This window comes from Oncorhynchus keta, chromosome 13 (genome assembly GCF_023373465.1).
Source record: "Oncorhynchus keta strain PuntledgeMale-10-30-2019 chromosome 13, Oket_V2, whole genome shotgun sequence".
Lineage (NCBI taxonomy): Eukaryota > Metazoa > Chordata > Actinopteri > Salmoniformes > Salmonidae > Oncorhynchus > Oncorhynchus keta.
Genome location: NC_068433.1, coordinates 28,746,866 through 28,774,314, shown reverse-complemented (window position 1 = coordinate 28,774,314; position 27,449 = coordinate 28,746,866). Strand labels below are relative to the sequence as shown.

Sequence of the window (27,449 nt, the reverse complement as noted above, 5' to 3'; positions counted from 1 at the left end):
GAATGTGGTGATTGACAGAGTCGAATGCCTTGGCCAGGTTGATGAATACGGCTGCACAGTAATGTCTCTTATCGATGGCGGTTATGATATCGTTTAGGACCTTGAGTGTGGCTGAGGTGCACCCATGACTAGCTCTGAAACCAGATTGCATAGCGGAGAAGGTACGGTGGGATTTGAAATGGTCGGAAATCCATTTGTTAACTTGGCTTTCGAAGATCTTAGGAAGGCAGGGTAGGATAGATATAGTTCTGCTGCAGTTTGGGTCTAGAGTGTCTCCCCTTTTGAAGAGGAGGATGACCGCTGCAGATTTCCAATCTTTGGGTTTCTCAGACGATAGGAAAGAGAGGTTGAACAGGCTAGTAATAGAGGTTGCAATTTCGGCAGATCATTTTAGAGAGAGAGGGTCCGGATTGTGTAGCCCGGCTGATTTGTAGGGGTCCAGATATTGCAGCTCTTTCAGAACATCAGCTATCTGGATTTGGGTGAAGGAGAAATGGGGGCTTGGGCGAGTTTCTGTGCGGGGTGAAGGGCTGTTGATCGGGGTAGGGGTAGCCAGGCGGTAAGCATGGCCAGCCGTAGAAAAATGCTTATTGAAATTCTCAATTATAGTGGATTTATTGGTGGTGACAATGTTTCCTAACCTCAGTGCTGTGGGCAGCTGGAAGGAGGTGTTCTTACAGGACTTTACAGCTTTCCGGAACTTTTTTGAGTTTGTGTTACAGGATGCAAATTTCTGCTTGAAAAAGCTAGCCTTAGCTTTCCTAACTGCCTGTGTATATTACTTCCTGACTTCCCTGAAAAGTTGCATATCACAGGGGCTATTCGATGCTAATGCAGAAGGCAACAGGATGTTTTTGTGCTGGTCAAGGACAGTCAGGTCTGGAGAGAACCAAGGGATATATCTGTTCCTGGTTACATTTTTTTGACTGGGGCATGCTTATTTAAGACGGTGAGGAAGGCACTTTTAAAGAATAACCAGGCATCCTCTACTGGCATGCGTAGCCCAGTGATCATAGGGGTCCAGTGAGTGGTTTGGCTGGCTGGAGGCATGGCGATTCAGACAGCTAGCAGGCCGGGACGGAGGAAAGACTGATTTAGCCTCCACGTGCGGTGACGTCGATAGACCAGTCGGGATGGATTAGTAGGGTTCCGAGTAGCAGAGGGGTCCAAGTCCAATAGGCAAAATAGGTATAGTGGCCCAAGAAATTGGCAGATGGATCTATTCAGCTAACAGTCCAAGATGCTCTAGACAGCTAGCGGGCCGTGGTTAGCAGGCTAGCAGATAGGCATTCAGGGGACGTTGCAACCTAGGGGCCAGTTGAGTACCCCCTCGAGCAGATTACGTCGGTAGTCCAGTCGTCAAGGATCGGCGAGGTTCAGTGCCCCGTACCGGCAGTAGAAGGGGTCTGGGTATTGTAGCCCAGGAGTGACTGATGGGCCTCTTCAGCTAGCCGGGAGAATAGGCTTAGCATGGGCTAGCTCCAGGCTAATTGGTGCTTGCTTTGGGACAGACGTTAGCCAGGAGTAGTCACTCGGATTGCAGCTAGCTAGCTGCGATGATCCATGTGAAAGGTTCAGAGCTTGCGGTAGGAATCCGGGGATATGGAGAGAAAATATGTCCGGTTTGAGTCGTGTTGTACAAAGTGGTGAGAGTTTGCCGAGCTTAAGGTTAGCTGATGACCACTAGCAGTGGTTAGCTGACTACTAGCTAGTAGCGAGTGAGCTGGCAAGCTTCTGTTGGGGGATTCAGGTTCCGGAGGTAAATAAATATACTTTAGAAAAAACAGATCCACACCATGTTGGGTGAGGTGGGTTGCAGGAGACTATTATGAAGTTGAGGTTTAGAGAAATATAAAAAAGATATGCGAAGAAAAAGATATAAAAGATCTATACATGGGACACGACAAGATGAAGGACAAAGACGTCTGACTGCTACGCCATCTTGGATTTGCAGAAAATCTTGTTTCTCATGGACTGAGAGTCTTTAGGTGCCTTTTGGCAAACTCCAGGCAGGCTGTCATGCGCCTTTTACTGTTGAGTGGCTTCCATCTGGTAAATTTACCATAAATGCCTGATTGGTGGGAGTGCTGCAGAGATGGTTGTCCTTCTCGAAGGTTCTCCTATCTCCACAGAGGATCTGTGGAGCTCTATCTTAGAGACCATCCCTCCCTGACCAAGACCATTCTCCACCGATTGCTCAGTTTGGCCGGGCGGCCAGCTCTTGGTGGTTCCATACTTCTTCCATTTAAGAATGATGGAGGCCGCTGTGTTCTTGGGGACCTTCAATGCTGTAGAAAAGTGTTGGTACCCTTCCCCAGATCTGTGCCTCGACACAATCCTGGCTTGGAGCTCTACGGACCTTATATAGACAGTTGTGTGCCTTTCCACATCATGTCCAATCAATTGAATTTACAACAGTGGGACAACAAGTTGTAGAAACATCTCAATGATGATCAATGGAAACAGGATGCACCTGAGCTCAATTTTGAGTCTCATATCAAAGGGTCTGAATACCTAAGTAAATAATGTTTTCTGTTTTTTATTTGTAATAAATTTGCAAACATTTCTAAAAACATGTTTTCGCTTTGTCATTATGGGGTATTTTGTGTAGATTGCTAAGGATTTTTTTATTTAATACATTTTTGAATGAGTCTGTAACTAAATAAAATGTGAAAAAAGTGATGGGGTCTGAATCTTTTCCGAAGGCACTGTATGTCATAATATTTTTTTTAAATGTTAGAATATTTTGTTCTGAAAGTTTTAGGAACAAAAACGTATATGTAACACCCCAGGTGTTATCGTGCTTTGTGGCACAGAATCAGACCAACTATCCTTCAAGCATTATAATAAGGATTAATTCACTGTGAGTGAGTTATAGGCTACATTTCAAAGAAACCTCTTCATGGATTCTGCCTGAGATAGTCGCTGTCCATTTTCCGGTGGTGCTGAATTTCAAATTATGATCGGGTTGCTGTCTGCTTTAATGTTGCTAAATCTCAGAAGGACCTATCACTCAATTGTTTAACTTGTCATGTAAAATACTTTGAATTAAATATGTATAGTTTAAAATCATGTTTATCAATGTAGGTAATGTTGTTCTAAAATAATATAGCTATTTGTTGAAACTGCATAAACATCTCTCAATATTAATACAGTATCTCATATTACTCTCTCATGTTCACTGTTGTTTTAATATTATTTTACTATCCTAATTTATTTAATATTGTTTTACTATCCAAATGTATTTTATATTGTTTTACTATCCTAATTTATTTAATATTGTTTTACTATCCTAATTTATTTAATATTGTTTTACTATCCTAATTTATTTAATATTGTTTTACTATCCTAATTTATTTCATATTGTTTTACTATCCTAATTTATTTAATATTGTTTTACTATCCACATTTTTTTCATATTGTTTTACTATCCTAATGTATCTATCTTAATTTGATATTTATCTATCTTAATTTTATATTTATTTATCTATCTTCATTTGATATTTATCTATCTTCATTTTATATTTGTCCAGAAATGTTTTGTTTTTATCTTTCTCACTGTTTTATTATTTTATTTATGTAAGTGAAGTACATTGAATTGCATTGTTTATGGTAAGAAATGTGCTATGTAAATAAAGTTTGATTTGATAAATCAAGTGCTATAATAAAATGCTATTTGCATGAACATGCCATGGGGTGCATCGTTTATATTATGGTTGGTGGATCATTCTTTGATGGTATGCACATATTACAGTGTAGCTTTAAAAATCTGTAGAGGACAGCCTCTGGATGGTGATATGGTTTTGTATAATTTCTAGGCTACAAAAGATCATGAAGCATGCAAACCCATCCCTATGAAAGCAGATGAAGAAATAGAATAGTGTGCATGTTGAGGTGAGACAGCTACTGTAAATGAACAAGTGTAAGGACATGACAGGACAATTGCATGAAGGAACAAGAGACCATATTTGTATTTCAGTATGACATTTATTGAGCAAATGCTGCTGGGAAATAGTTCATGATGAGTAAAGACATGGGAGTGCAAACTGTAGCACCTCATTTAAATTCGCTATTTAAATTCAAGTCCATCCTATGCATACAAGAATGTATGTGTGCGCATTTACATATTTATTTTCAATTGCACTCATTAGGTAAACATGATAGATACAGATAAAAAGCATGTTTAAGGCTCAGTGTTTCTTCAAGCTTTAGTTGCTTCGGGTACTGTATGTTTATGATCATCAGTACATTGCACCATCGTCTTTCTCATTCTTCACTATATTGTGTTGTAGACGATTGTATTTTTGGCTCAGTTGGTATCTTCACATAAAAAGGCTAGTCCTTTTGAACATGTGTCTCTAAAGTGGACCCTCCAACCCAGGCACCCCTTTTTGAATTAACATTTGAATGAACATACATTTCTATCACTCTCCCACCCACATACAGTATGCATCTAAACTGTAAACCTTCCATCCATCCATACAGGTTAGAGCGGAGGGGTCTCCCTCCCTGAGCTAGCATGCAGACGCCCCCACCCGTGAGCCCTCCCGTGAACTGCAGGGAAACATAAAGACAATTAATAATCTGTCCCACTATCACATTTTCCTGATTTAATCTGCAGCAAAACCCATTTAAATCTTTCTCTCAACATGCATTTTTTTAAACGTTAGCTTTGTCACATCATATGGCTTCTCTCGTTGCTTTTCGGTATGTTTGAGAGTGGTTCTCTTTATTACATCGCTCTAGCTCTATGATTTCGTTATGTTAGTTCTGGGTTGATTGCTTTTTGTCGTGTCATCTTTGTTCCTCCTGAGTGGGTTGGATGGAGCGCAGTTACTCAGTTTCAGTCACCACCTTGACGGACTGGGAAGAGTGTTTCTCCATCTTCTTGCTGGAGACTGTCTTCTCCTGCATCACATCCTCAGACTCCTTCACAGTCTCGGTGACAGTGACCGATTTGGTGACATGCTTGGCCCCGTCCTCTCCAGTGGTGATGGTCTCCACCGTTTTGGTGATGACCACCTTCTGGTCCTTTGGATCATCTTTCTGGTCCGGGTCATCTTTAGTGGGGCTCTCGTCCACTCCATTTGAGATAACATCCTTCTCCTCTGCCTCTTTCCCACCCTCATCCTTCTTGTCCTTGTCCTCTGGGGTAACCTTCTCCACATCTCCGTTCATGGCTGCGTCTTTCTTTTCTACCTTCCTCTCTTCCTTTGAATCACTCTTTTTGTCTACTTTCTCTTCTGCAGCCTTGGGAGCCTCTGACATTGGAGCTTCTGGTTTGGGGGCCTCACCCTTAGGGGACTCTGCCTCGGGGGATCCTAATTTAGGGGACTCCGATTTGGGGGAGCCAGCAGGTTTTGGGGATTCAGATTGGGGGGATCCTGTACATTTTGGGGATTCTGATTTGGGGGAGCCAGGAGGTTTTGGGGATTCAGATTTAGGGGATCCAGCAGGTTTGGGGGATTCAGAAGTAGGGGATCCAGTAGGTTTTGGGGATTCAGATTTAGGGGATCCAGTAGGTTTGGGGGATTCAGATTTTGGGGATCCAGCAGGTTTTGGGGATTCAGATTTAGGGGATCCAGCATATTTTGGGGATTCAGAATTAGGAGATCCAGCAGGTTTTGGGAATTCAGATTTAGGGGATCCAGCAAGTTTGGGGGATTCAGATTTAGGGGATCCAGCAAGTTTGGGGGATTCAGATTTAGGGGATCCAGAAGGTTTTGGGGATTCAGATTTGGGGGATCCAGAATTTTTTGGGGATTCAGATTTGGGGGATCCAGCAAGTTTTGGGGATTCAGATTTGGGGGATCCAGCAGATTTAGGGGATCCAGCAGGTTTTGGGGATTCAGAAGTGGGGGATCCAGCATGCTTTGGGGATTCAGATTTAGGGGATCCAGAAAGTTTTGGGGATTCAGATTTGGGGGATCCAGAAGGTTTTGGGGATTCAGATTTGGGGGATCCAGCAGGTTTTGGGGATTCAGATTTGGGGGATCCAGCAGGTTTTGGGGATTCAGATTTGGGGGAGCCATATTTTGGGGATTCAGAAGTAGGGGATCCAGCAGGTTTGGGGGATTCAGAAGTAGGGGATCCAGCAGGTTTTGGGGATTCAGATTTAGGGGATCCAGCAAGTTTTGGAGATTCAGATTTTGGGGATCCAGCAGGTTTTGGGGATTCAGATTTAGGGGATCCAGAAGGTTTTGGGGATTCAGATTTGGGGGATCCAGCAGGTTTTGGGGATTCAGATTTGGGGGATCCAGCAAGTTTTTGGGATTCAGATTTGGGGGATGCAGCAGATTTAGGGGATCCAGCAGGTTTTGGGGATTCAGAAGTGGGGGATCCAGCAGGCTTTGTGGATTCATATTTAGGGGATGCAGCAAGTTTTGGGGATTCAGATTTAGGGGATCCAGCAGGTTTTGGGGATCCAGAAGGTTTTGGGGATTCAGATTTGGGGGATCCAGAAGGTTTAGGGGATTCAGATTTGGGGGATCCAGCAGGTTTTGGGGATTCAGATTTGGGGGAGCCAGGTTTTGGAGATTCAGATTTGGGAGTTACAGCTTTGGGAGATTCATGTTTGGGGGATCTAGCTTTTGGGGACTCAGACTTGGGGGACCCAGCCTTTGGGGATTCAACTTTTAGGGAGTCTGGCTTGGACGGCTTTGGTAACTCAGCTTTCTGGACCTCAACTTTTGGGGCCTCACTCTTGGGGGCTTCTGTTTTGGGAGCCTCTGTCTTGGCTACAGCTGCCTTCTCATCTGTTTTGTCTTCTTTCTCATCCTTTCCTTTCTTCTCATCTTCCTCATCCTTATCATCTCCATCTTTGGATCCTTTGTCACTACCTGCATCTTCATCTTGATCATCACCCTCCTCTTCTCCATCTCGCTCTCCTGTCTCCTCTTCTCCTCCGCTTCCATCCTCTCCAGCCTTCTCTTTGTCAGGAGAGGCCTTTGATTCTGGGGCTTTAGAGCACAGGACTGTCTCCTCTAATTCCCCCTCTCCTTCTCCCTCATCACCACCTTCTGTATCATCTCCCTTCTCACCCTCACCCTCTTCTCCTTTCTCACCCTCTTCTTCTTTTTCTCCCTCTTCCTCTTCATCATCACCTTCTTTGTCCTCCTCTTCCTCCTCAGCCGGTGTGCTGGAGCTAACTTGGGCTTCAGTGGAGGCTACAACCTCTTCTGATTCACCCTCTCTCCCTTCTCCCTCTGCTTCTTCTCCTCCCTCTTCTCCCTCATCCTCTCCTTCATCTGTTGCCTCTGCCTCCAGAGTGGCAGAAAACTCCTGGGCCATCTCAGCCAGGGCCTGGTCCATCTCATCCTTCTCATCCTCTACCCTGGTCTCCTCGATGATCTCCTCTACAAACTTATGCTGGACTTTCAGTTTGGGAGGCTCATACTTGGACGTCTTAGAGGAGGTGACGGTGTGGCGGTAGGGGAAAGTGCTAAAGTGGGTCTCTTCACCTTCTAGGAGTTTCCTGCAAGAACAGTAGAACATGAGATATAGTTTAGTGTAGGCCTAATATAAAAATGTAGTTTCTATATATAAATTAGATCTTTATGTTTTTATTACACATGATATATAAAAAAATAAAAAATGCAATGTTAGTCCTAATTAGCGCTCTGTTGTCGCACTGTACCTGTATGCAGCAATCTCAATGTCGAGGGCCATCTTGACATTGAGCAGGTCCTGGTACTCACGCAGATGACGCGCCATCTCCCACTTCGTGCCCTTGAGCTCATTATCCAGCTGGTGGATGGTCTCCTGCAGAGAACAAGACCGAGAGACACAAGCTGGTTAAGAGCTATTATTTCTTACGCCTATATGGAACCCTGAAATAATACTTGGTTATTTATTTCTGGTGTAGGGAAGACACATTTCTCCATAAGGACACTGCTTTCTAAACATCATAAGAAAACGATCAAAAATACAATGTCATATTTTGTTATCCTGGTAATTACTTAACAAGCACATTTAAACTTGTATAGGCCTATATTTGAAACAGCACTTTGAGATTCCAATAAAATATCATTGCAATAACAATTGAAACTGTGAAGTCCTCCTGTCTCATTTATGAAAGGTGAAAGTGCAAATAATTTGATAGATTGGACTGTTGTTGTGTTAAATAATGTATTCTGACGCAGTGAACAGCACTGTGTTTCAAGGGCCCCGAGTCTCTGGCTCAGCAACGAAAGAATAACAAAAAAACAGTCTGCTGCATTATGTCTTCCCAACCCTATAATGTCCTGACGTGCACCAAGTGTCGCTGCTTATGCGGAGCCTGATGATCCAACATTTGGAGATGTTAAATCTGTGTCCATAAGATGTCAGCATTGTGCCATTTAGGCTATCTAAATCAAAAGCGCAGACACCACTATTGCACAGAGTTTATAGCCTAGTTAAACTACATGCATTTAGGGCCCACATAATAAAACAATTTAGTTCGTTCAAAATCAAACTAATACAATATGTGGGGACACAATGCAAGTGTGTGTCTTTCTCTCTATCAAAGTAGGGGACTCTCCTTATAAGTAGACCTACATTTAAAATAAGAATAAAAACCTCAAAGGTGTCGTGATAATATTCTCAATTGGAAATCAACGAAAAACATATCTTATTATATAATTTATTCTCTCCACTACATTGCTTCTCTTTACACAAAGAATACAACTTTATAGAATACTTCACCATTAAGCCTGTGGCTGGGGGTTTCTGTATGAAAATAATGCCGACAGCGGGTCTCATCATACCTGCAGGCTGGACAGGTCGTTGTTGTGTCGGTCCTCGATGTCATTCAACTGCCTCTCCAGTGACTCCCTGGTTCCACGGACGGACTCTAACTCCACGGTCTTGGACTGAAGCTGGCGACGGTAGTCTACTATCTCATCACGGGTGGACTTGATTGCATCTTTGTTTTGTGCCGCAGCATCAGTGAGCTTGGAATAGCGGCACATGAACCAGTCCTCCACCTGCTGCAGGTTCTGGTTGGAGTGGCCCTCGAGCTGGGTGCGGATCTCCCGGAGCGCCTCGGTGATGTCCGTCTTCTGGATGTCTTTCCTCTCCATGGTCACCTGCGACGCCTGCACCTGGGAAAACAGGTCGCTCACCTCTTCTTCGTGGTTGTTGCGGATAAAGGCAATCTCGTCATGCAGTGACTGAACTTTCTTCTCAAACTCTGACTTCACCAAATCAGAGTCGGTCATATCTTTTTTCAACGCCCGGATGATGCCTTCCGTCTCATCCCTGATGCGGGCTTCCTCATCGAAGCGGTCCCTAATTCTCTGGATGTCATCCTCGATGTGGTCCGTGTCGAGCTGGATCTGCGCTTTATCGTGGTGAATCTGCTCCAGCATGGAGCGCAGCTCCTGGAGTTCCTGGTCGTATAAATCGCCTAGCTGGGATTGCGACACCTGCTTCTGCCGCAGCGTCTGGATCTCCTCTTCGATCTGGCTGTTCTGCTGCTCCAGGTAGTGCACCTTGTCGATGTAACCGGCGAAGCGGTCGTTGAGCCCCTGGAGCTGGTCTTTCTCGTTGGAGCGCTTGTAGTCTCCGTTCGTTTGATTGAAATCAACGCTGTCGGCGGAGCTGAGGAGTGTGGAGCTGTACGCTCTGGCTACCGGCATATTGACGCTCCTCTTGTAGGAGGAGGTCATCGTGGAGCCTGGGCTTGCCCGGGTACAGGACTGAGAACGGAACCCGCTGGAGGGGGTGCCAGTGGAGCGGCCGTAGGTGGTCTTACTATCCATACTTCTCCTGAATGGACCCCCTATTGTGTCCACCGGGTGGTAACTCATCCGGCCAGACCAGGGGTTGCGTGTGCAGATGGAATGGAAGGTGTCCGAGGTGGAGGAGTGGGCCGAGTATGTGTTAGCAGGTGCGGGGTGGATGGCGCTCACAGCATTCTTAGTCTCACCGGCTGTCCTTTATATAGGATAAGCTTATCGCTGACAAGGCAGAGACTGTTTTTACTGGCCCATTGATCGAACGGAGGGGGAGGGCCATGTCTCAACCCTTCATACTCTATGTAAGTGAAACACTACTTGAGTGTGTGAGGGTTCGTGGGTGGCCGTTTGAAAGCAGAGGAATGATCACACATAGGGAGAAAAAAGGAAATAGGGTGATTATCATTAGGATGTTTGGGATAGCCTATGTGTCCTTGACGTTTATGTGTTTATCATTTGTCTCTTGTCATACAGTTTCCTCCAAATTTTGAACATTCGAATAAGAGAGAAAATTATACATGCATCTCTGCATTTGCTCATTCAACCAGCCAATATGGAGCAGTTCAATGACCCATGTTAATTATTAATGTATAATATTCCCCTATTATTAGTTTGCAAAAACGGTGTTTCTCTCAAATTGAACAGAATGATTGATCATTAAATGAATTGAATTAATAATGTATATTTGCCTATGAACATGTGCAAAGCGAACCAATTTCCTATATTGATGTTTTGCTTGTGCTAAGTCTTCAATAATAGGTGATTGATTACTTCTTGACAGGAAACCTCCCAAAATCAAAGTGAGACTACCATGAGGGGGTTGGTTCAATCAATATGATGCATTTATGTGACCACTTGCTACTTTCAGGAAGTGTTGAAGCATTAATCATAGTTGTAGTTATTGACAGCTATTGGTATAGATTACAGTTATGATCCGCCTGTGCTTATATGCAAGTAATTTACCCCATTCAATAGTATATGTCACCTTCATAATGCATATCATAATATGTTATGGACAAACGTGCCCTTTTATTTTGAGCCATTTCAAACCAAAGCATTTCTGTAGTGATGAATAGGCATCCAAACTGCAACATAGTTTTTTTCTGTAATTACATTCCTCAGAATGACTTTGTAACTCTATCCTCCAACTCTAACAATGATGGGAAACACGTTGATTAATATGGTTTCACAAACAGATACAGAATACAATGCATGAGTTACAGTCTTTGGGTTGCAGATGAGAGCACATGGGATAGAGAGGCTGCTATCTCCTCCCTGCATTGAGATGTTAACTCTAAGGAGTGAAGCTGCAGTTTTGGTTGACAGATCTGATTGGCTGCAGTCTGTTGTCAGTCTTATTGATTCCCATTCAGTCCTGCTCTACCCATTTCAGAGGTAACTAAGGTCATTGCAAACCCTGCAACTGATGCAGGTAATGCAACAAAATAACTTGAGCGATGTGTTCGACCCTATACTCACTTTCTCCTGGCTGATCCTTGTGACCTAGAGCTAGACACCTGGCCTTTGTTGCCTCTTTCTCTCTCTGCTCTCCTGCTGGCCTCAGCCTTTTAAACATGTACATCACCACCAGTGGCGATTTTAGCATGTAAATCTTGGTGGGGTAAAACACAACACTAAACAATACATTAATTGCACTATAACGGTGACAAACAGTGCCCTCAAACTGTTAGGGCCTATATAAAGCTGTCCCAACAGCAGAGTCCCAACAGCAGTCCCAACATCTTACCACTACTAGACCTGGTTATCAACGGAGCCTTGTCTGGCAGCGAAACAGTTCATTCAGCCTCATTTACTGCTTAAAAAAACATAGTTGATCTGGCTGACAAATATGGTTTCTAATGACAATTTAGATGTATGAACTATGGCATAAGGGGATGACAAGCGGATAAGAAGCAATCCGTAATTTCGATTAAGACATGAGAGAGCAAGGACGGACGTGGTCGATATAACTATTTGTTTCGCACTTTGAAATGTACAGCGACACAATTCAGAACATGGGTTGTTCTTACAGTGTTCCCCCTGTACACCAAGTCAGAATAATAGGCTAAATAAAGGGTCCATAAAAGCAGACAATGAAAGCTCTTACAATATTCAATGATTACATTTCTCTAAAACAGGTTATAGGCTACATGTGCACCACCAAGTCAGATCAGTAGGCGAAATTAAGAGGGGAAAATAGACCAAATTATTAGGGTGAGGCACGTTGGCTATTAACAGCTTACTACACAACATACACTTAGTATTACTTTCTTCGCTATAGTATACATATCTTCCTGGCATATTAATCCAAATCAAATCAAATGAAATCAAATTGATTTACATAGCCCTTCGTACATCAGCTGATATCTCAAAGTGCTGTTACAGAAACCCAGCCTTAAACCCCAAACAGCAAGCAATGCAGGTGTAGAAGCACGGTGGCTAGGAAAAACTCCCTAGAAAGGCCTAAACCTAGGTAGAAACCTAGAGAGGAACCAGGCTATGTGGGATGGCCAGTCCTCTTCTGGCTGTGCCGGGTGGAGATTATAACAGAACATGGCAAAGATTTTCAAATGTTCATAAATGACCAGCATGGTCGAATAATAATAAGGCAGAACAGTTGAAACTGGAGCAGCAGCACGGCCAGGTGGACTGGGGACAGCAAGGAGTCATCATGTCAGGTAGTCCTGAGGCATGGTCCTAGGGCTCAGGTCCTCCGAAAGAGAAAGAAAGAGAGAAAGAGAGAATTAGAGAGAGCACACTTAAATTCACACAGGACACCGAATAGGACAGGAGAAGTACTCCAGATATAACAAACTGACCCTAGCCCCCCGACACATAAACTACTGCAGCATAAATACTGGAGGCTGAGACAGGAGGGGTCAGGAGACACTGTGGCCCCATCCGAGGACACATCATTTATGCAGCAGCATACAATACATTTTTGGACTCGCCTTGTTGTGCTGTGATCACTTGAACAGGAAGGTGGCACTACGGTCCTTCGTGGGCAAATTTTGTTATCAAAGTCTGGCATTCTCTGGATTTATGGTGCTTTCAAGACAACTGGGAACTCGGATAAACAAGGTTGAATCATGATCTTCAGGTCGTAGCTCTAGAAAGACGCCCGAGTTCCGGATTTACAATTCCGAGCTGGATGACCGTTCAAAACATATTTTCACAGTCAGAGCTCATGCCTCATTGACAGCATGTCCAATGCTGAATGTTTATCATTTTAAACTTGGAAAAGAGACCCTTAATCCCAGATTTGGGACCACACAGCCACTCCACTGAATAGCAGTTAGCCACTGATTCCTTCCAAACTATAACGTCTGCATCCAACTCATACTTCTAAACACTTAGATCCTGGAACCCAGCCCACTTTCCTGCTCACTCTCCAGATCCCAATCACCGGAATTCTAATCACCTGTTCACACACCTGCATGTCATCATCCCACACTATTTAGTTCAGTTCCTTGCACCCCATCACTGTGATCCCTGACCGCTGGCTACGTCCCTTCCGTCTTCAAGAGAGCGAGAGTTGCACCCCTTCTGAAAAAACCTACACTCGATCCCTCCGATGTCAACAACTACAGACCAGTATCCCTTCTTTCTTTTCTCTCCAAAACTCTTGAACGTGCCGTCCTTGGCCAGCTCTCCCGCTATCTCTCTCAGAATGACCTTCTTGATCCAAATCAGTCAGGTTTCAAGACTAGTCATTCAACTGAGACTGCTCTTCTCTGTATCACGGAGGCGCTCCGCACTGCTAAAGCTAACTCTCTCTCCTCTGCTCTCATCCTTCTAGACCTATCGGCTGCCTTCGATACTGTGAACCATCAGATCCTCCTCTCCACCCTCTCCGAGTTGGGCATCTCCGGCGCGGCCCACGCTTGGATTGCATCCTACCTGACAGGTCGCTCCTACCAGGTGGCGTGGCGAGAATCTGTCTCCTCACCACGCGCTCTCACCACTGGTGTCCCCCAGGGCTCTGTTCTAGGCCCTCTCCTATTCTCGCTATACACCAAGTCACTTGGCTCTGTCATAACCTCACATGGTCTCTCCTATCATTGCTATGCAGACGACACACAATTAATCTTCTCCTTTCCCCCTTCTGATGACCAGGTGGCGAATCGCATCTCTGCATGTCTGGCAGACATATCAGTGTGGATGACGGATCACCACCTCAAGCTGAACCTCGGCAAGACGGAGCTGCTCTTCCTCCCGGGGAAGGACTGCCCGTTCCATGATCTCGCCATCACGGTTGACAACTCCATTGTGTCCTCCTCCCAGAGCGCTAAGAACCTTGGCGTGATCCTGGACAACACCCTGTCGTTCTCAACTAACATCAAGGCGGTGGCCCGTCCCTGTAGGTTCATGCTCTACAACATCCGCAGAGTACGACCCTGCCTCACACAGGAAGCGGCGCAGGTCCTAATCCAGGCACTTGTCATCTCCCGTCTGGATTACTGCAACTCGCTGTTGGCTGGGCTCCCTGCCTGTGCCATTAAACCCCTACAACTCATCCAGAACGCCGTAGCCCGTCTGGTGTTCAACCTTCCCAAGTTCTCTCACGTCACCCCGCTCCTCCGCTCTCTCCACTGGCTTCCAGTTGAAGCTCGCATCCGCTACAAGACCATGGTGCTTGCCTACGGAGCTGTGAGGGGAACGGCACCTCAGTACCTCCAGGCTCTGATCAGGCCCTACACCCAAACAAGGGCACTGCGTTCATCCACCTCTGGCCTGCTCGCCTCCCTACCACTGAGGAAGTACAGTTCCCGCTCAGCCCAGTCAAAACTGTTCGCTGCTCTGGCTCCCCAATGGTGGAACAAACTCCCTCACGACGCCAGGACAGCGGAGTCAATCACCACCTTCCGGAGACACCTGAAACCCCACCTCTTTAAGGAATACCTAGGATAGGATAAAGTAATCCTTCTCACCCCCCCCCCCTTAAAAGATTTAGATGCACTATTGTAAAGTGGCTGTTCCACTGGATGTCATAAGGTGAATGCACCAATTTGTAAGTCGCTCTGGATAAGAGTGTCTGCTAAATGACTTAAATGTAAATGTAAATGTAGGCATTGTTTGTTTTGAGACACACTTCTTTTGGAGCTCTGTTTTTTCTTGTCCTTCATGCCTCCCGTGTATTATAGTTTTTGCCTGACTCACGACACCTTTTGCCTATTCCCTGCCTGTACTGTTGCCATTTTGGACCTACCGTGTATGACCTTCTACCTGCCCCTGGACCCTGCTACCTGCCTCCTCCTATGGTCCCTTCCAATAAACACCTCCTGTGCTCTGCACTTGAAACCAGCTCTCTGTCTCATATCGTGTTCATTACAAAATACCTCACCAAACACGACAGAATGATTCAGCAGAGCTGCAGCTACGTCTAGCCCGACAGGAGGAATGGCTCGACGAACTCTGCAACCTCCTTCACCAGTCCATTCCTGCTTCATCCATATCAGGTGCCACAGTCTCCTCTCGTTCATCCTCCCTATATCTATGCATAATAAATATGACGGCTCCCCAGGGAAATGTCAAGGATTTCTCATGCATTGTAACCTGTACATAGACCATCACCTCACTGACTTCACCTCTGACAAAGACAGGGTGGACTTCATCATCTCCCTACTCACAGGCAAAGCTCTGGATTGAGTCACAGCCCTGTGGGCCGCTCAAAGATCTGATCTGTCCTCTGAATCACGTTTCCATGCCGTCTTCAAGGAGGTGTTCGACCATTCAGTTTCAGGTCGTCACACCGGGGACCTGTTATGTGAGCTGCGACAGGGCCATCGTTCCACCACAGAGTATGCCCTTGAGTTCAGCACCATGGCTGCCAGCAGTGGATGGAGTGAACCAGCGCTCCTTACAGTCTACAGGAGGGGTCTTAATCGGGAGTTACAGACCAAACTGGCCTGCAGAGGAGATTTAACGGACATAAACCAATACATCCGGATGTTCATATCCATTGGCAACCTACTGGTGGACCGCATACCTATAGAGTCGCCCATGGCCTGCAAGTCTTCCACGCCCTTCTCTCGTCCACCACTGTCCAATAGCCCCCAACCCACGCAACTCGGCCACGCCCGTTTCCCACAGAGTCCATCATTGTAGCTCGTCTGGAGGTTAGTTAACACAGTGTCCAAAGAAGGGCCAGAGGTATACAGAATGGTGTCATCTGCGTAGAGGTGGACCAACAGCAAGAGCGACATCATTGATGTATACAGAGAAGAGAGTCGGCCTGCGAATTGAACCCTGTGGCACCCCCATAGAGACTGCCAGAGGTCCGGACAACAGGCCCTCCGATATGACACACTGAGCTCTATCAGAGAAGTAATTGATGAACCAGGCGGGGCAATCACTTGAGAAACCAAGGTTGTTGAGTCTGCCAATAAGAATGTGGTGATTGACAGAGTCGAATGCCTTGGCCAGGTTGATGAATACGGCTGCACAGTAATGTCTCTTATCGATGGCGGTTATGATATCGTTTAGGACCTTGAGTGTGGCTGAGGTGCACCCATGACGAGCTCTGAAACCAGATTGCATAGCGGAGAAGGTACGGTGGGATTTGAAATGGTCGGAAATCCATTTGTTAACTTGGCTTTCGAAGATCTTAGGAAGGCAGGGTCGGATAGATATAGTTCTGCTGCAGTTTGGGTCTAGAGTGTCTCCCCTTTTGAAGAGGAGGATGACCGCTGCAGATTTCCAATCTTTGGGTTTCTCAGACGATAGGAAAGAGAGGTTGAACAGGCTAGTAATAGAGGTTGCAATTTCGGCAGATCATTTTAGAAAGAGAGGGTCCGGATTGTGTAGCCCGGCTGATTTGTAGGGGTCCAGATATTGCAGCTCTTTCAGAACATCAGCTATCTGGATTTGGGTGAAGGAGAAATGGGGGAGGCTTGGGCGAGTTTCTGTGCGGGGTGAAGGGCTGTTGATCGGGGTAGGGGTAGCCAGGCAGTAAGCATGGCCAGCCGTAGAAATATGCTTATTGAAATTCTCAATTATAGTGGATTTATTGGTGGTGACAATGTTTCCTAGCCTCAGTGCTGTGGGCAGCTGGAAGGAGGTGTTCTTACAGGACTTTACAGCGTCCCGGAACTTTTTTGAGTTTGTGTTACAGGATGCAAATTTCTGCTTGAAAAAGCTAGCCTTAGCTTTCCTAACTGCCTGTGTATATTACTTCCTGACTTCCCTGAAAAGTTGCATATCACAGGGGCTATTCGATGCTAATGCAGAACGCCACAGGATGTTTTTGTGCTGGTCAAGGACAGTCAGGTCTGGAGAGAACCAAGGGATACATCTGTTCCTGGTTACATTTTTTTGACTGGGGCATGCTCATTTAAGACGGTGAGGAAGGCACTTTTAAAGAATAACCAGGCATCCTCTACTGACGGGATGAGGTCAATATCCTTCCAGGATACCCGGGCCAGGTCGATTAGAAAGGCCTGCTCACTGAAGTGTTTTAGGGAGCGTTTGACAGTAATGAGGGGTGGTCGTTTGACCGCAGACCCATTATGGATGTAGGCAATGAGGCAGTGATCGCTGAGATCTTGGTTGAAAACAGGAGAGGTGTATTTGGAGGGAAAGTTGGTTAGGATGATATCTATGAGGGTGGAACTAAATGGTTGGTTAAGGCAAATTGAGCAGGGCTATAGGCTCCACAGTGAAATAAGACAATAATCACTATCCAGGACAGTAATGGACAAGGCATATTGGTGTTAGGGTGAGGCATGCGTAGCCCAGTGATCATAGGGGTCCAGTGAGTGGTTTGGCTGGCTGGAGGCATGGCGATTCAGACAGCTAGCAGGCCGGGACGGAGGAAAGACTGATTTAGCCTCCACGTGCGGTGACGTCGATAGACCAGTCGGGATGGATTAGTAGGGTTCCGAGTAGCAGAGGGGTCCAAGTCCAATAGGCAAAATAGGTATAGTGGCCCAAGAAATTGGCCGATGGATCTATTCAGCTAACAGTCCAAGATGCTCTAGACAGCTAGCGGGCCGTGGTTAGCAGGCTAGCAGATAGGCATTCAGGGGACGTTGCGACCTAGGGGCCAGTTGAGTACCCCCTCGAGCAGATTTCGTCGGTAGTCCAGTCGTCAAGGATCGGCGAGGTTCAGTGCCCCGTACCGGCAGTAGAAGGGGTCTGGGTATTGTAGCCCAGGAGTGACATATGGGCCTCTTCAGCTAGCCGGGAGAATAGGCCTAGCATGGGCTAGCTCCAGGCTAATTGGTGCTTGCTTTGGGACAGACGTTAGCCAGGAGTAGTCACTCGGATTGCAGCTAGCTAGCTGCGATGATCCATGTGAAAGGTTCAGAGCTTGCGGTAGGAATCCGGGGATATGGAGAGAAAATATGTCCGGTTTGAGTCTTGTTGTACAAAGTGGTGAGAGCTTGCCGAGCTTAAGGTTAGCTGATGACCACTAGCAGTGGTTAGCTGACTACTAGCTAGTAGCTAGTGAGCTGGCAAGCTTCTGTTGGGGGATTCAGGTTCCGGAGGTAAATAAATATACTTTAGAAAAAACAGATCCACACCATGTTGGGTGAGGTGGGTTGCAGGAGACTATTATGAAGTTGAGGTTTAGAGAAATATAAAAAAGATATGCGAAGAAAAAGATATAAAAGATCTATACATGGGACACGACAAGATGAAGGACAAAGACGTCTGACTGCTACGCCATCTTGGATTTGCAGAAAATCTTGTTTCTCATGGACTGAGAGTCTTTAGGTGCCTTTTGGCAAACTCCAGGCAGGCTGTCATGCGTCTTTTACTGTTAAGTGGCTTCCATCTGGTAAATTTACCATAAATGCCTGATTGGCGGAGTGCTGCAGAGATGGTTGTCCTTCTCGAAGGTTCTCCTATCTCCACAGAGGAACTGTGGAGCTCTGTCTTAGAGACCATCCCTCCCTGACCAAGACCATTCTCCACCGATTGCTCAGTTTGGCCGGGCGGCCAGCTCTTGGTGGTTCCAAACTTCTTCCATTTAAGAATGATGGAGGCCGCTGTGTTCTTGGGGATCTTCAATGCTGTAGAAAAGTGTTGGTACCCTTCCCCAGATCTGTGCCTCGACACAATCCTGGCTTGGAGCTCTACGGACCTTATATAGACAGTTGTGTGCCTTTCCACATCATGTCCAATCAATTGAATTTACAACAGTGGGACTACAAGTTGTAGAAACATCTCAATGATGATCAATGGAAACAGGATGCACCTGAGCTCAATTTTGAGTCTCATATCAAAGGGTCTGAATACCTAAGTAAATAATGTTTTCTGTTTTTTATTTGTAATAAATTTGCAAACATTTCTAAAAACATGTTTTCACTTTGTCATTATGGGGTATTTTGTGTAGATTGCTAAGTATTTTTTTATTTAATACATTTTTGAATGAGTCTGTAACTAAATAAAACGTGAAAAAAGTGATGGGGTCTGAATCTTTTCCGAAGGCACTGTATGTCATAATATTTTTTTTAAATGTTAGAATATTTTGTTCTGAAAGTTTTAGGAACAAAAACGTATATGTAACACCCCAGGTGTTATCGTGCTTTGTGGCATAGAATCAGACCAACTATCCTTCTAGCATTATAATAAGGATTAATTCACTGTGAGTGAGTTATAGGCTACATTTCAAAGAAACCTCTTCATGGATTCTGCCTGAGATAGTCGCTGTCCATTTTCCGGTGGTGCTGAATTTCAAATTATGATCGGGTTGCTGTCTGCTTTAATGTTGCTAAATCTCCGAAGGACCTATCACTCAATTGTTTAACTTGTCATGTAAAATACTTTGAATTAAATATGTATAGTTTAAAATCATGTTTATCAATGTAGGTAATGTTGTTCTAAAATAATGTAGCTATTTGTTGAAACTGCATAAACATCTCTCAATATTAATACAGTATCTCATATTACTCTCTCATGTTCACTGTTGTTTTAATATTATTTTACTATCCTAATTTATTTTATATTGTTTTACTATCCAAATGTATTTTATATTGTTTTACTATCCTAATTTATTTAATATTGTTTTACTATCCTAATTTATTTAATATTGTTTTACTATCCTAATTTATTTAATATTGTTTTACTATCCTAATTTATTTAATATTGTTTTACTATCCTAATTTTTTTCATATTGTTTTACTATCCTAATGTATCTATCTATCTTCATTTTGATTTATTTATCTATCTTCATTTTATATTTATTTATTTTGATATTTTAATTTGATATTTATCTATTTTCATTTTATATTTATTTATCTATCTTCATTTGATATTTATCTATCTTCATTTTATATTTGTCCAGAAATGTTTTGTTTTTATCTTTCTCACTGTTTTATTATTTTATTTATGTAAGTGAAGTACATTGAATTGCATTGTTTATGGTAAGAAATGTGCTATGTAAATAAAGTTTGATTTGATAAATCAAGTGCTATAATAAAATGCTATTTGCATGAACATGCCATGGGGTGCATCGTTTATATTATGGTTGGTGGATCATTCTTTGATGGTATGCACATATTACAGTGTAGATTTAAAAAATCTGTAGAGGACAGCCTCTGGATGGTGATATGGTTTTGTATAATTTCTAGGCTACAAAAGATCATGAAGCATGCAATCCCATCCCTATGAAAGCAGATGAAGAAATAGAATAGTGTGCATGTTGAGGTGAGACAGCTACTGTAAATGAACAAGTGTAAGGACATGACAGGACAATTGCACGAAGGAACAAGAGACCATATTTGTATTTCAGTATGACATTTATTGAGCAAATGCTGCTGGGAAATAGTTCATGATGAGTAAAGACATGGGATTGCAAACTGTAGCACCTCATTTAAATTCGCTATTTAAATTCAAGTCCATCCTATGCATATAAGAATGTATGTGTGCGCATTTACATATTTATTTTCAATTGCACTCATTAGGTAAACATAATAGATACAGATAAAAAGCATGTTTAAGGCTCAGTGTTTCTTCAAGGTTCTTAATGCTTTAGTTGCTTCGGGTACTGTATGTTTATGATCATCAGTACATTGCACCATCGTCTTTCTCATTCTTCACTATATTGTGTTGTAGACGATTGTATTTTTGGCTCAGTTGGTATCTTCACATAAAAAGGCTAGTCCTTTTGAACATGTGTCTCTAAAGTGGACCCTCCAACCCAGGCACCCCTTTTTGAATTAACATTTGAATGAACATACATTTCTATCACTCTCCCACCCACATACAGTATGCATCTAAACTGTAAACCTTCCATCCATCCATACAGGTTAGAGCGGAGGGGTCTCCCTCCCTGAGCTAGCATGCAGACGCCCCCACCCGTGAGCCCTCCCGTGAACTGCAGGGAAACATAAAGACAATTAATAATCTGTCCCACTATCATATTTTCCTGATTTAATCTGCAGCAAAACACATTTAAATCTTTCTCTCAACATGCATTTTTAAACGTTAGCTTTGTCACATCATATGGCTTCTCTCGTTGCTTTTCTGTATGTTTGAGAGTGGTTCTCTTTATTACATCGCTCTAGCTCTATGATTTCTATGATTAGTTCTGGGTTGATTGCTTTTTGTCGTGTCATCTTTGTTCCTCCTGAGTGGGTTGGATGGAGCTCAGTTACTCTGTTTCAGTCACCACCATGACGGACTGGGAAGAGTGTTTCTCCATCTTCTTGCTGGAGACTGTCTTCTCCTGCATCACATCCTCAGACTCCTTCACAGTCTCGGTGACAGTGACCGATTTGGTGACATGCTTGGCCCCGTCCTCTCCAGTGGTGATGGTCTCCACCGTTTTGGTGATGACCACCTTCTGGTCCTTTGGATCATCTTTCTGGTCCGGGTCATCTTTAGTGGGGCTCTCGTCCACTCCATTTGAGATAACATCCTTCTCCTCTGCCTCTTTCCCACCCTCATCCTTCTTGTCCTTGTCCTCTGGGGTAACCTTCTCCACATCTCCGTTCATGGCTGCGTCTTTCTTTTCTACCTTCCTCTCTTCCTTTGAATCACTCTTTTTGTCTACTTTCTCTTCTGCAGCCTTGGGGGCCTCTGACATTGGAGCTTCTGGTTTGGGGGCCTCACCCTTAGGGGACTCTGCCTCGGGGGATCCTAATTTAGGGGACTCCGATTTGGGGGAGCCAGCAGGTTTTGGGGATTCAGATTGGGGGGATCCTGTAAATTTTGGGGATTCTGATTTGGGGGAGCCAGGAGGTTTTGGGGATTCAGATTTAGGGGATCCAGCAGGTTTGGGGGATTCAGAAGTAGGGGATCCAGCAGGTTTTGGGGATTCAGATTTTGGGGATCCAGCAGGTTTTGGGGATTCAGATTTAGGGGATCCAGCATATTTGGGGGATTCAGAATTAGGGGATCCAGCAGGTTTTGGGAATTCAGATTTAGGGGATCCAGCAAGTTCGGGCGATTCAGATTTAGGGGATCCAGAAGGTTTTGGGAATTCAGATTTAGGGGATCCAGAAGGTTTTGGGGATTCAGATTTGGGGGATCCAGCAAGTTTTGGGGATTCAGATTTGGGGGATCCAGCAGATTTAGGGGATCCAGCAGATTTTGGGGAGTCAGAAGTGGGGGATCCAGCATGCTTTCGGGATTCAGATTTAGGGGATCCAGCAAGTTTTGGGGATTCAGATTTGGGGGATCCAGAAGGCTTTGGGGATTCAGATTTGGGGGATCCAGCAGGTTTTGGGGATTCAGATTTGGGGGATCCAGCAGGTTTTGGGGATTCAGATTTGGGGGAGCCATATTTTGGGGATTCAGAAGTAGGGGATGCAGCAGGTTTGGGGGATTCAGAAGTAGGGGATCCAGCAGGTTTTGGGGATTCAGATTTGGGGGATCCTGTAAGTTTTGGGGATTCTGATTTGGGGGAGACAGCAGGCTTTGGTGATTCAGATTTAGGGGATCCAGCAGGTTTGGGGGATTCAGAAGTAGGGGATCCAGCAGGTTTTGGGGATTCAGATTTAGGTGATCCAGCAAGTTTTGGGGTTTCAGATTTTGGGGATCCAGCAGGTTTTGGGGATTCAGATTTAGGGGATCCAGAAGGTTTTGGGGATTCAGATTTGGGGGATCCAGAAGATTTGGGGGATTCAGATTTGGGGGATCCAGCAGGTTTTGGGGATTCAGATTTGGGGGATCCAGCAAGTTTTGGGGATTCAGATTTGGGGGACCCAGCAGATTTTGGGGATCCAGCAGGTTTTGGGGATTCAGATTTAGGGGATCCAGAAGGTTTTGGTGATTCAGATTTGGGGGATCCAGAAGGTTTTGGGGATTCAGATTTGGGGGATCCAGCAGGTTTTGGGGATTCAGATTTGGGGGATCCAGAAGGTTTTGGGGATTCAGATTTGGGGGATCCAGCAGGTTTTGGGGATTCAGATTTGGGGGAGCCAGAAGGTTTTGGGGATTCAGATTTGGGGGATCCAGCAGGTTTTGGGGATTCAGATTTGGGGGATCCAGAAGGTTTTGGGGATTCAGATTTGGGGGATCCAGCAGGTTTTGGGGATTCAGATTTGGGGGAGCCAGGTTTTGGAGATTCAGATTTGGGAGTTACAGCTTTGGGAGATTCATGTTTGGGGGATACAGCTTTTGGGGACTCAGACTTGGGGGACCCAGCCTTTGGGGATTCAACTTTTAGGGAGTCTGGCTTGGAGGGCTTTGGTAACTCAGCTTTCTGGACCTCAACTTTTGGGGCCTCACTCTTGGGGGCTTCTGTTTTGGGAGCCTCTGTCTTGGCTACAGCTGCCTTCTCATCTGTTTTGTCTTCTTTCTCATCCTTTCCTTTCTTCTCATCTTCCTCATCCTTATCATCTCCATCTTTGGATCCTTTGTCACTACCTGCATCTTCATCTTGATCATCACCCTCCTTTTCTCCATCTCCCTCTCCTGTCTCCTCTTCTCCTCCGCTTCCATCCTCTCCAGCCTTGTCTTTGTCAGGAGAGGCCTTTGATTCTGGGGCTTTAGAGCACAGGACTGTCTCCTCTAATTCCCCCTCTCCTTCTCCCTCATCACCACCTTCTGTATCATCTCCCTTCTCACCCTCACCCTCTTCTCCTTTCTCACCCTCTTCTTCTTTTTCTCCCTCTTCCTCTTCATCATCACCTTCTTTGTCCTCCTCTTCCTCCTCAGCAGGTGTGCTGGAGCTAACTTGGGCTTCAGTGGAGGCTACAACCTCTTCTGATTCACCCTCTCTCCCTTCTCCCTCTGCTTCTTCTCCTCCCTCTTCTCCCTCATCCTCTCCTTCATCTGTTGCCTCTGCCTCCAGAGTGGCAGAAAACTCCTGGGCCATCTCAGCCAGGGCCTGGTCCATCTCATCCTTCTCATCCTCTACCCTGGTCTCCTCGATGATCTCCTCTACAAACTTATGCTGGACTTTCAGTTTGGGAGGCTCATACTTGGACTTCTTAGAGGAGGTGACGGTGTGGCGGTAGGGGAAAGTGCTAAAGTGGGTCTCTTCACCTTCTAGGAGTTTCCTGCAAGAACAGTAGAACATGAGAGATAGTTTAGTGTAGGCCTAATATAAAAATGTAGTTTCTATATATAAATTAGATCTTTATGTTTTTATTACACATGATATATAAAAAAATAAAAAATGCAATGTTAGTCCTAATTAGCGCTCTGTTGTCGCACTGTACCTGTATGCAGCAATCTCAATGTCGAGGGCCATCTTGACATTGAGCAGGTCCTGGTACTCACGCAGATGACGCGCCATCTCCCACTTCGTGCCCTTGTTCTCATTATCCAGCTGGTGGATGGTCTCCTGCAGAGAACAAGACCGAGAGACACAAGCTGGTTAAGAGCTATTATTTCTTACGCCTATATGGAACCCTGAAATAATACTTGGTTATTTATTTCTGGTGTAGGGAAGACACATTTCTCCATAAGGACACTGCTTTCTAAACATCATAAGAAAACGATCAAAAATACAATGTGATATTTTGTGATCCTGGTAATTACTTAACAAGCACATTTAAACTTGTATAGGCCTATATTTGAAACAGCACTTTGAGATTCCAATAAAATATCATTGCAATAACAATTGAAACTGTGATGTCCTCCTGTCTCATTTATGAAAGGTGAAAGTGCAAATAATTTGATAGATTGGACTGTTGTTGTGTTAAATAATGTATTCTGACGCAGTGAACAGCACTGTGTTTCAAGGGCCCCGAGTCTCTGGCTCAGCAACGAAAGAATAACAAAAAAACAGTCTGCTGCATTATGTCTTCCCAACCCTATAATGTCCTGACGTGCACCAAGTGTCGCTGCTTATGCGGAGCCTGATGATCCAACATTTGGAGATGTTAAATCTGTGTCCATAAGATGTCAGCATTGTGCCATTTAGGCTATCTAAAGCAAAAGCGCAGACACCACTATTGCGCAGAGTTTATAGCCTAGTTAAACTACATGCATTTAGGGCCCACATAATAAAACAATTTAGTTCGTTCAAAATCAAACTAATACAATATGTGGGGACACAATGCAAGTGTGTGTCTTTCTCTCTATCAAAGTAGGTGACTCTCCTTATAAGTAGACCTACATTTAAAATAAGAATAAAAACCTCAAAGGTGTCGTGATAATATTCTCAATTTGAAATCAACGAAAAACATATCATATTATATAATTTATTCTCTCCACTACATTGCTTCTCTTTACACAAAGAATACAACTTTATAGAATACTTCACCATTAAGCCTGTGGCTGGGGGTTTCTGTATGAAAATAATGCCTACAGCGGGTCTCATCATACCTGCAGGCTGGACAGGTCGTTGTTGTGTCGGTCCTCGATGTCATTCAACTGCCTCTCCAGTGACTCCCTGGTTCCACGGACGGACTCTAATTCCACGGTCTTGGACTGAAGCTGGCGACGGTAGTCTGCTATCTCATCACGGGCGGACTTGATTGCATCTTTGTTTTGTGCCGCAGCATCAGTGAGCTTGGAATAGCGGCACATGAACCAGTCCTCCACCTGCTGCAGGTTCTGGTTGGAGTGGCCCTCGAGCTGGGTGCGGATCTCCCGGAGCGCCTCGGTGATGTCCGTCTTCTGGATGTCTTTCCTCTCCATGGTCACCTGCGACGCCTGCACCTGGGCAAACAGGTCGCTCACCTCTTCTTCGTGGTTGTTGCGGATAAAGGCAATCTCGTCATGCAGTGACTGAACTTTCTTCTCAAACTCTGACTTCACCAAATCAGAGTCGGTCATATCTTTTTTCAACGCCCGGATGATGCCTTCCGTCTCATCCCTGATGCGGGCTTCCTCATCGAAGCGGTCCCTAATTCTCTGGATGTCATCCTCGATGTGGTCCGTGTCGAGCTGGATCTGCGCTTTATCGTGGTGAATCTGCTCCAGCATGGAGCGCAGCTCCTGGAGTTCCTGGTCGTATAAATCGCCTAGCTGGGATTGCGACACCTGCTTCTGCCGCAGCGTCTGGATCTCCTCTTCGATCTGGCTGTTCTGCTGCTCCAGGTAGTGCACCTTGTCGATGTAACCGGCGAAGCGGTCGTTGAGCCCCTGGAGCTGGTCTTTCTCGTTGGAGCGCTTGCAGTCTCCGTTCGTTTGATTGAAATCAACGCTGTCGGCGGAGCTGAGGAGTGTGGAGCTGTACGCTCTGGCTACCGGCATATTGACGCTCCTCTTGTAGGAGGAGGTCATCCTGGAGCCTGGGCTTGCCCGGGACCAGGACTGAGAACGGAACCCGCTGGAGGGGGTGCCAGTGGAGCGGCCGTAGGTGGTCCTACTATCCATACTTCTCCTGAATGGACTCCCTATCGTGTCCACCGGGTGGTAACTCATCCGGCCAGACCAGGGGTTGCGTGTGCAGATGGAATGGAAGGTGTCCGAGGTGGAGGAGTGGGCCGAGTATGTGTTTGCAGGTGCGGGGTGGATGGCGCTCACAGCATTCTTAGTCTCACCGGCTGTCCTTTATATAGGATAAGCTTATCGCTGACAAGGCAAAGACTGTTTTTACTGGCCCATTGATCGAACGGAGGGGGAGGGCCATGTCTCAACCCTTCATACTCTATGTAAGTGAAACACTACTTGAGTGTGTGAGGGTTCGTGGGTGGCCGTTTGAAAGCAGAGGAATGATCACACATAGGGAGAAAAAAGGAAATGGGGTGATTATCATTAGGATGTTTGGGATAGCCTATGTGTCCTTGACGTTGATGTGTTTATCATTTGTCTCTTGTCATACAGTTTCCTCCAAATTTTGAACATTCGAATAAGAGAGAAAATTATACATGCATCTCTGCATTTGCTCATTCAACCAGCCAATATGGAGCAGTTCAATGACCCATGTTAATTATTAATGTATAATATTCCCCTATTATTATTTAGCAAAAACGGTTATACCAGAAATGATCAATTTACCGATGCAATTTAGAGCTAAAGCAATATCGGCCCCATGAACAGCACCAGTCCGCCAGACTCCAATATCAGCGCCATGGACAGCGACTTAATGCAGCAAAACACCATTACCGTCCTTTTCAAGTGTTTGAAAAGTGTTGAAAATGTTTCTCTCAAATTGAACAGAATGATTGATCATTAAATGAATTGAATTAATAATGTATATTTGCCTATGAACATGTGCAAAGCGAACCAATTTCCTATATTGATGTTTTGCTTGTGCTAAGTCTTCAATAATAGGTGATTGATTACTTCTTGACAGGAAACCTCCCAAAATCAAAGTGAGACTACCATGAGGGGGTTGGTTCAATCAATATGATGCATTTATGTGACCACTTGCTACTTTCA

At 44.9% G+C, this 27,449-nt stretch overlaps 2 protein-coding genes and 1 long non-coding RNA gene across 3 annotated transcripts in view; 1 reads left to right on the top strand and 2 right to left on the bottom strand.

Annotated features, from left to right (window-relative positions):
* Window positions 1-4,221: 4,221 nt before the first annotated feature.
* LOC127906774 (neurofilament medium polypeptide-like) lies at window positions 4,222-9,991 on the bottom strand. Its single transcript, XM_052459941.1, has 4 exons — window positions 8,748-9,991; window positions 7,637-7,761; window positions 6,450-7,474; window positions 4,222-5,375 (listed from the first exon to the last, which is right to left on the bottom strand). Exons 1-4 carry the CDS (start codon window positions 9,789-9,791, stop codon window positions 4,834-4,836), a joined length of 2,736 nt encoding a protein of 911 aa, XP_052315901.1. The 5' UTR covers window positions 9,792-9,991; the 3' UTR covers window positions 4,222-4,833.
* LOC127906775 (uncharacterized) overlaps window positions 5,428-27,449 on the top strand; it is a 33,071-nt gene continuing 11,049 nt past the window's right edge. The window contains exons 1-2 of the long non-coding RNA XR_008062819.1: window positions 5,428-5,522; window positions 22,899-23,063. This is a non-coding gene — a long non-coding RNA (uncharacterized LOC127906775). The remainder of the gene's footprint in view (window positions 5,523-22,898; window positions 23,064-27,449) is intronic.
* Window positions 20,710-26,578, bottom strand: LOC127906772 (neurofilament medium polypeptide-like). The gene is made up of 4 exons (XM_052459940.1): window positions 25,446-26,578; window positions 24,335-24,459; window positions 23,148-24,172; window positions 20,710-21,860 (listed from the first exon to the last, which is right to left on the bottom strand). The coding sequence occupies exons 1-4, from the start codon at window positions 26,487-26,489 to the stop codon at window positions 21,319-21,321; spliced, it is 2,736 nt and encodes a 911-aa protein (XP_052315900.1). The 5' UTR covers window positions 26,490-26,578; the 3' UTR covers window positions 20,710-21,318.

Coding starts and splice junctions, on each gene's coding strand:
- LOC127906774 (XM_052459941.1), bottom strand. CDS start 9,791: ATGAGTTACCACCCGGTGGACACAATAGGGGGTCCATTCAGGAGAAGT. Junction 7,762..8,747: donor ACGACCTGTCCAGCCTGCAG/GTATGATGAGAC, acceptor TGTTCTCTGCAG/GAGACCATCCACCAGCTGGA. Junction 7,475..7,636: donor ATTGAGATTGCTGCATACAG/GTACAGTGCGAC, acceptor CTGTTCTTGCAG/GAAACTCCTAGAAGGTGAAG.
- LOC127906772 (XM_052459940.1), bottom strand. CDS start 26,489: ATGAGTTACCACCCGGTGGACACGATAGGGAGTCCATTCAGGAGAAGT. Junction 24,173..24,334: donor ATTGAGATTGCTGCATACAG/GTACAGTGCGAC, acceptor CTGTTCTTGCAG/GAAACTCCTAGAAGGTGAAG. Junction 21,861..23,147: donor AAAACCTTCTGGATCCCCCA/AATCTGAATCCC, acceptor CAGGATCCCCCC/AATCTGAATCCCCAAAACCT.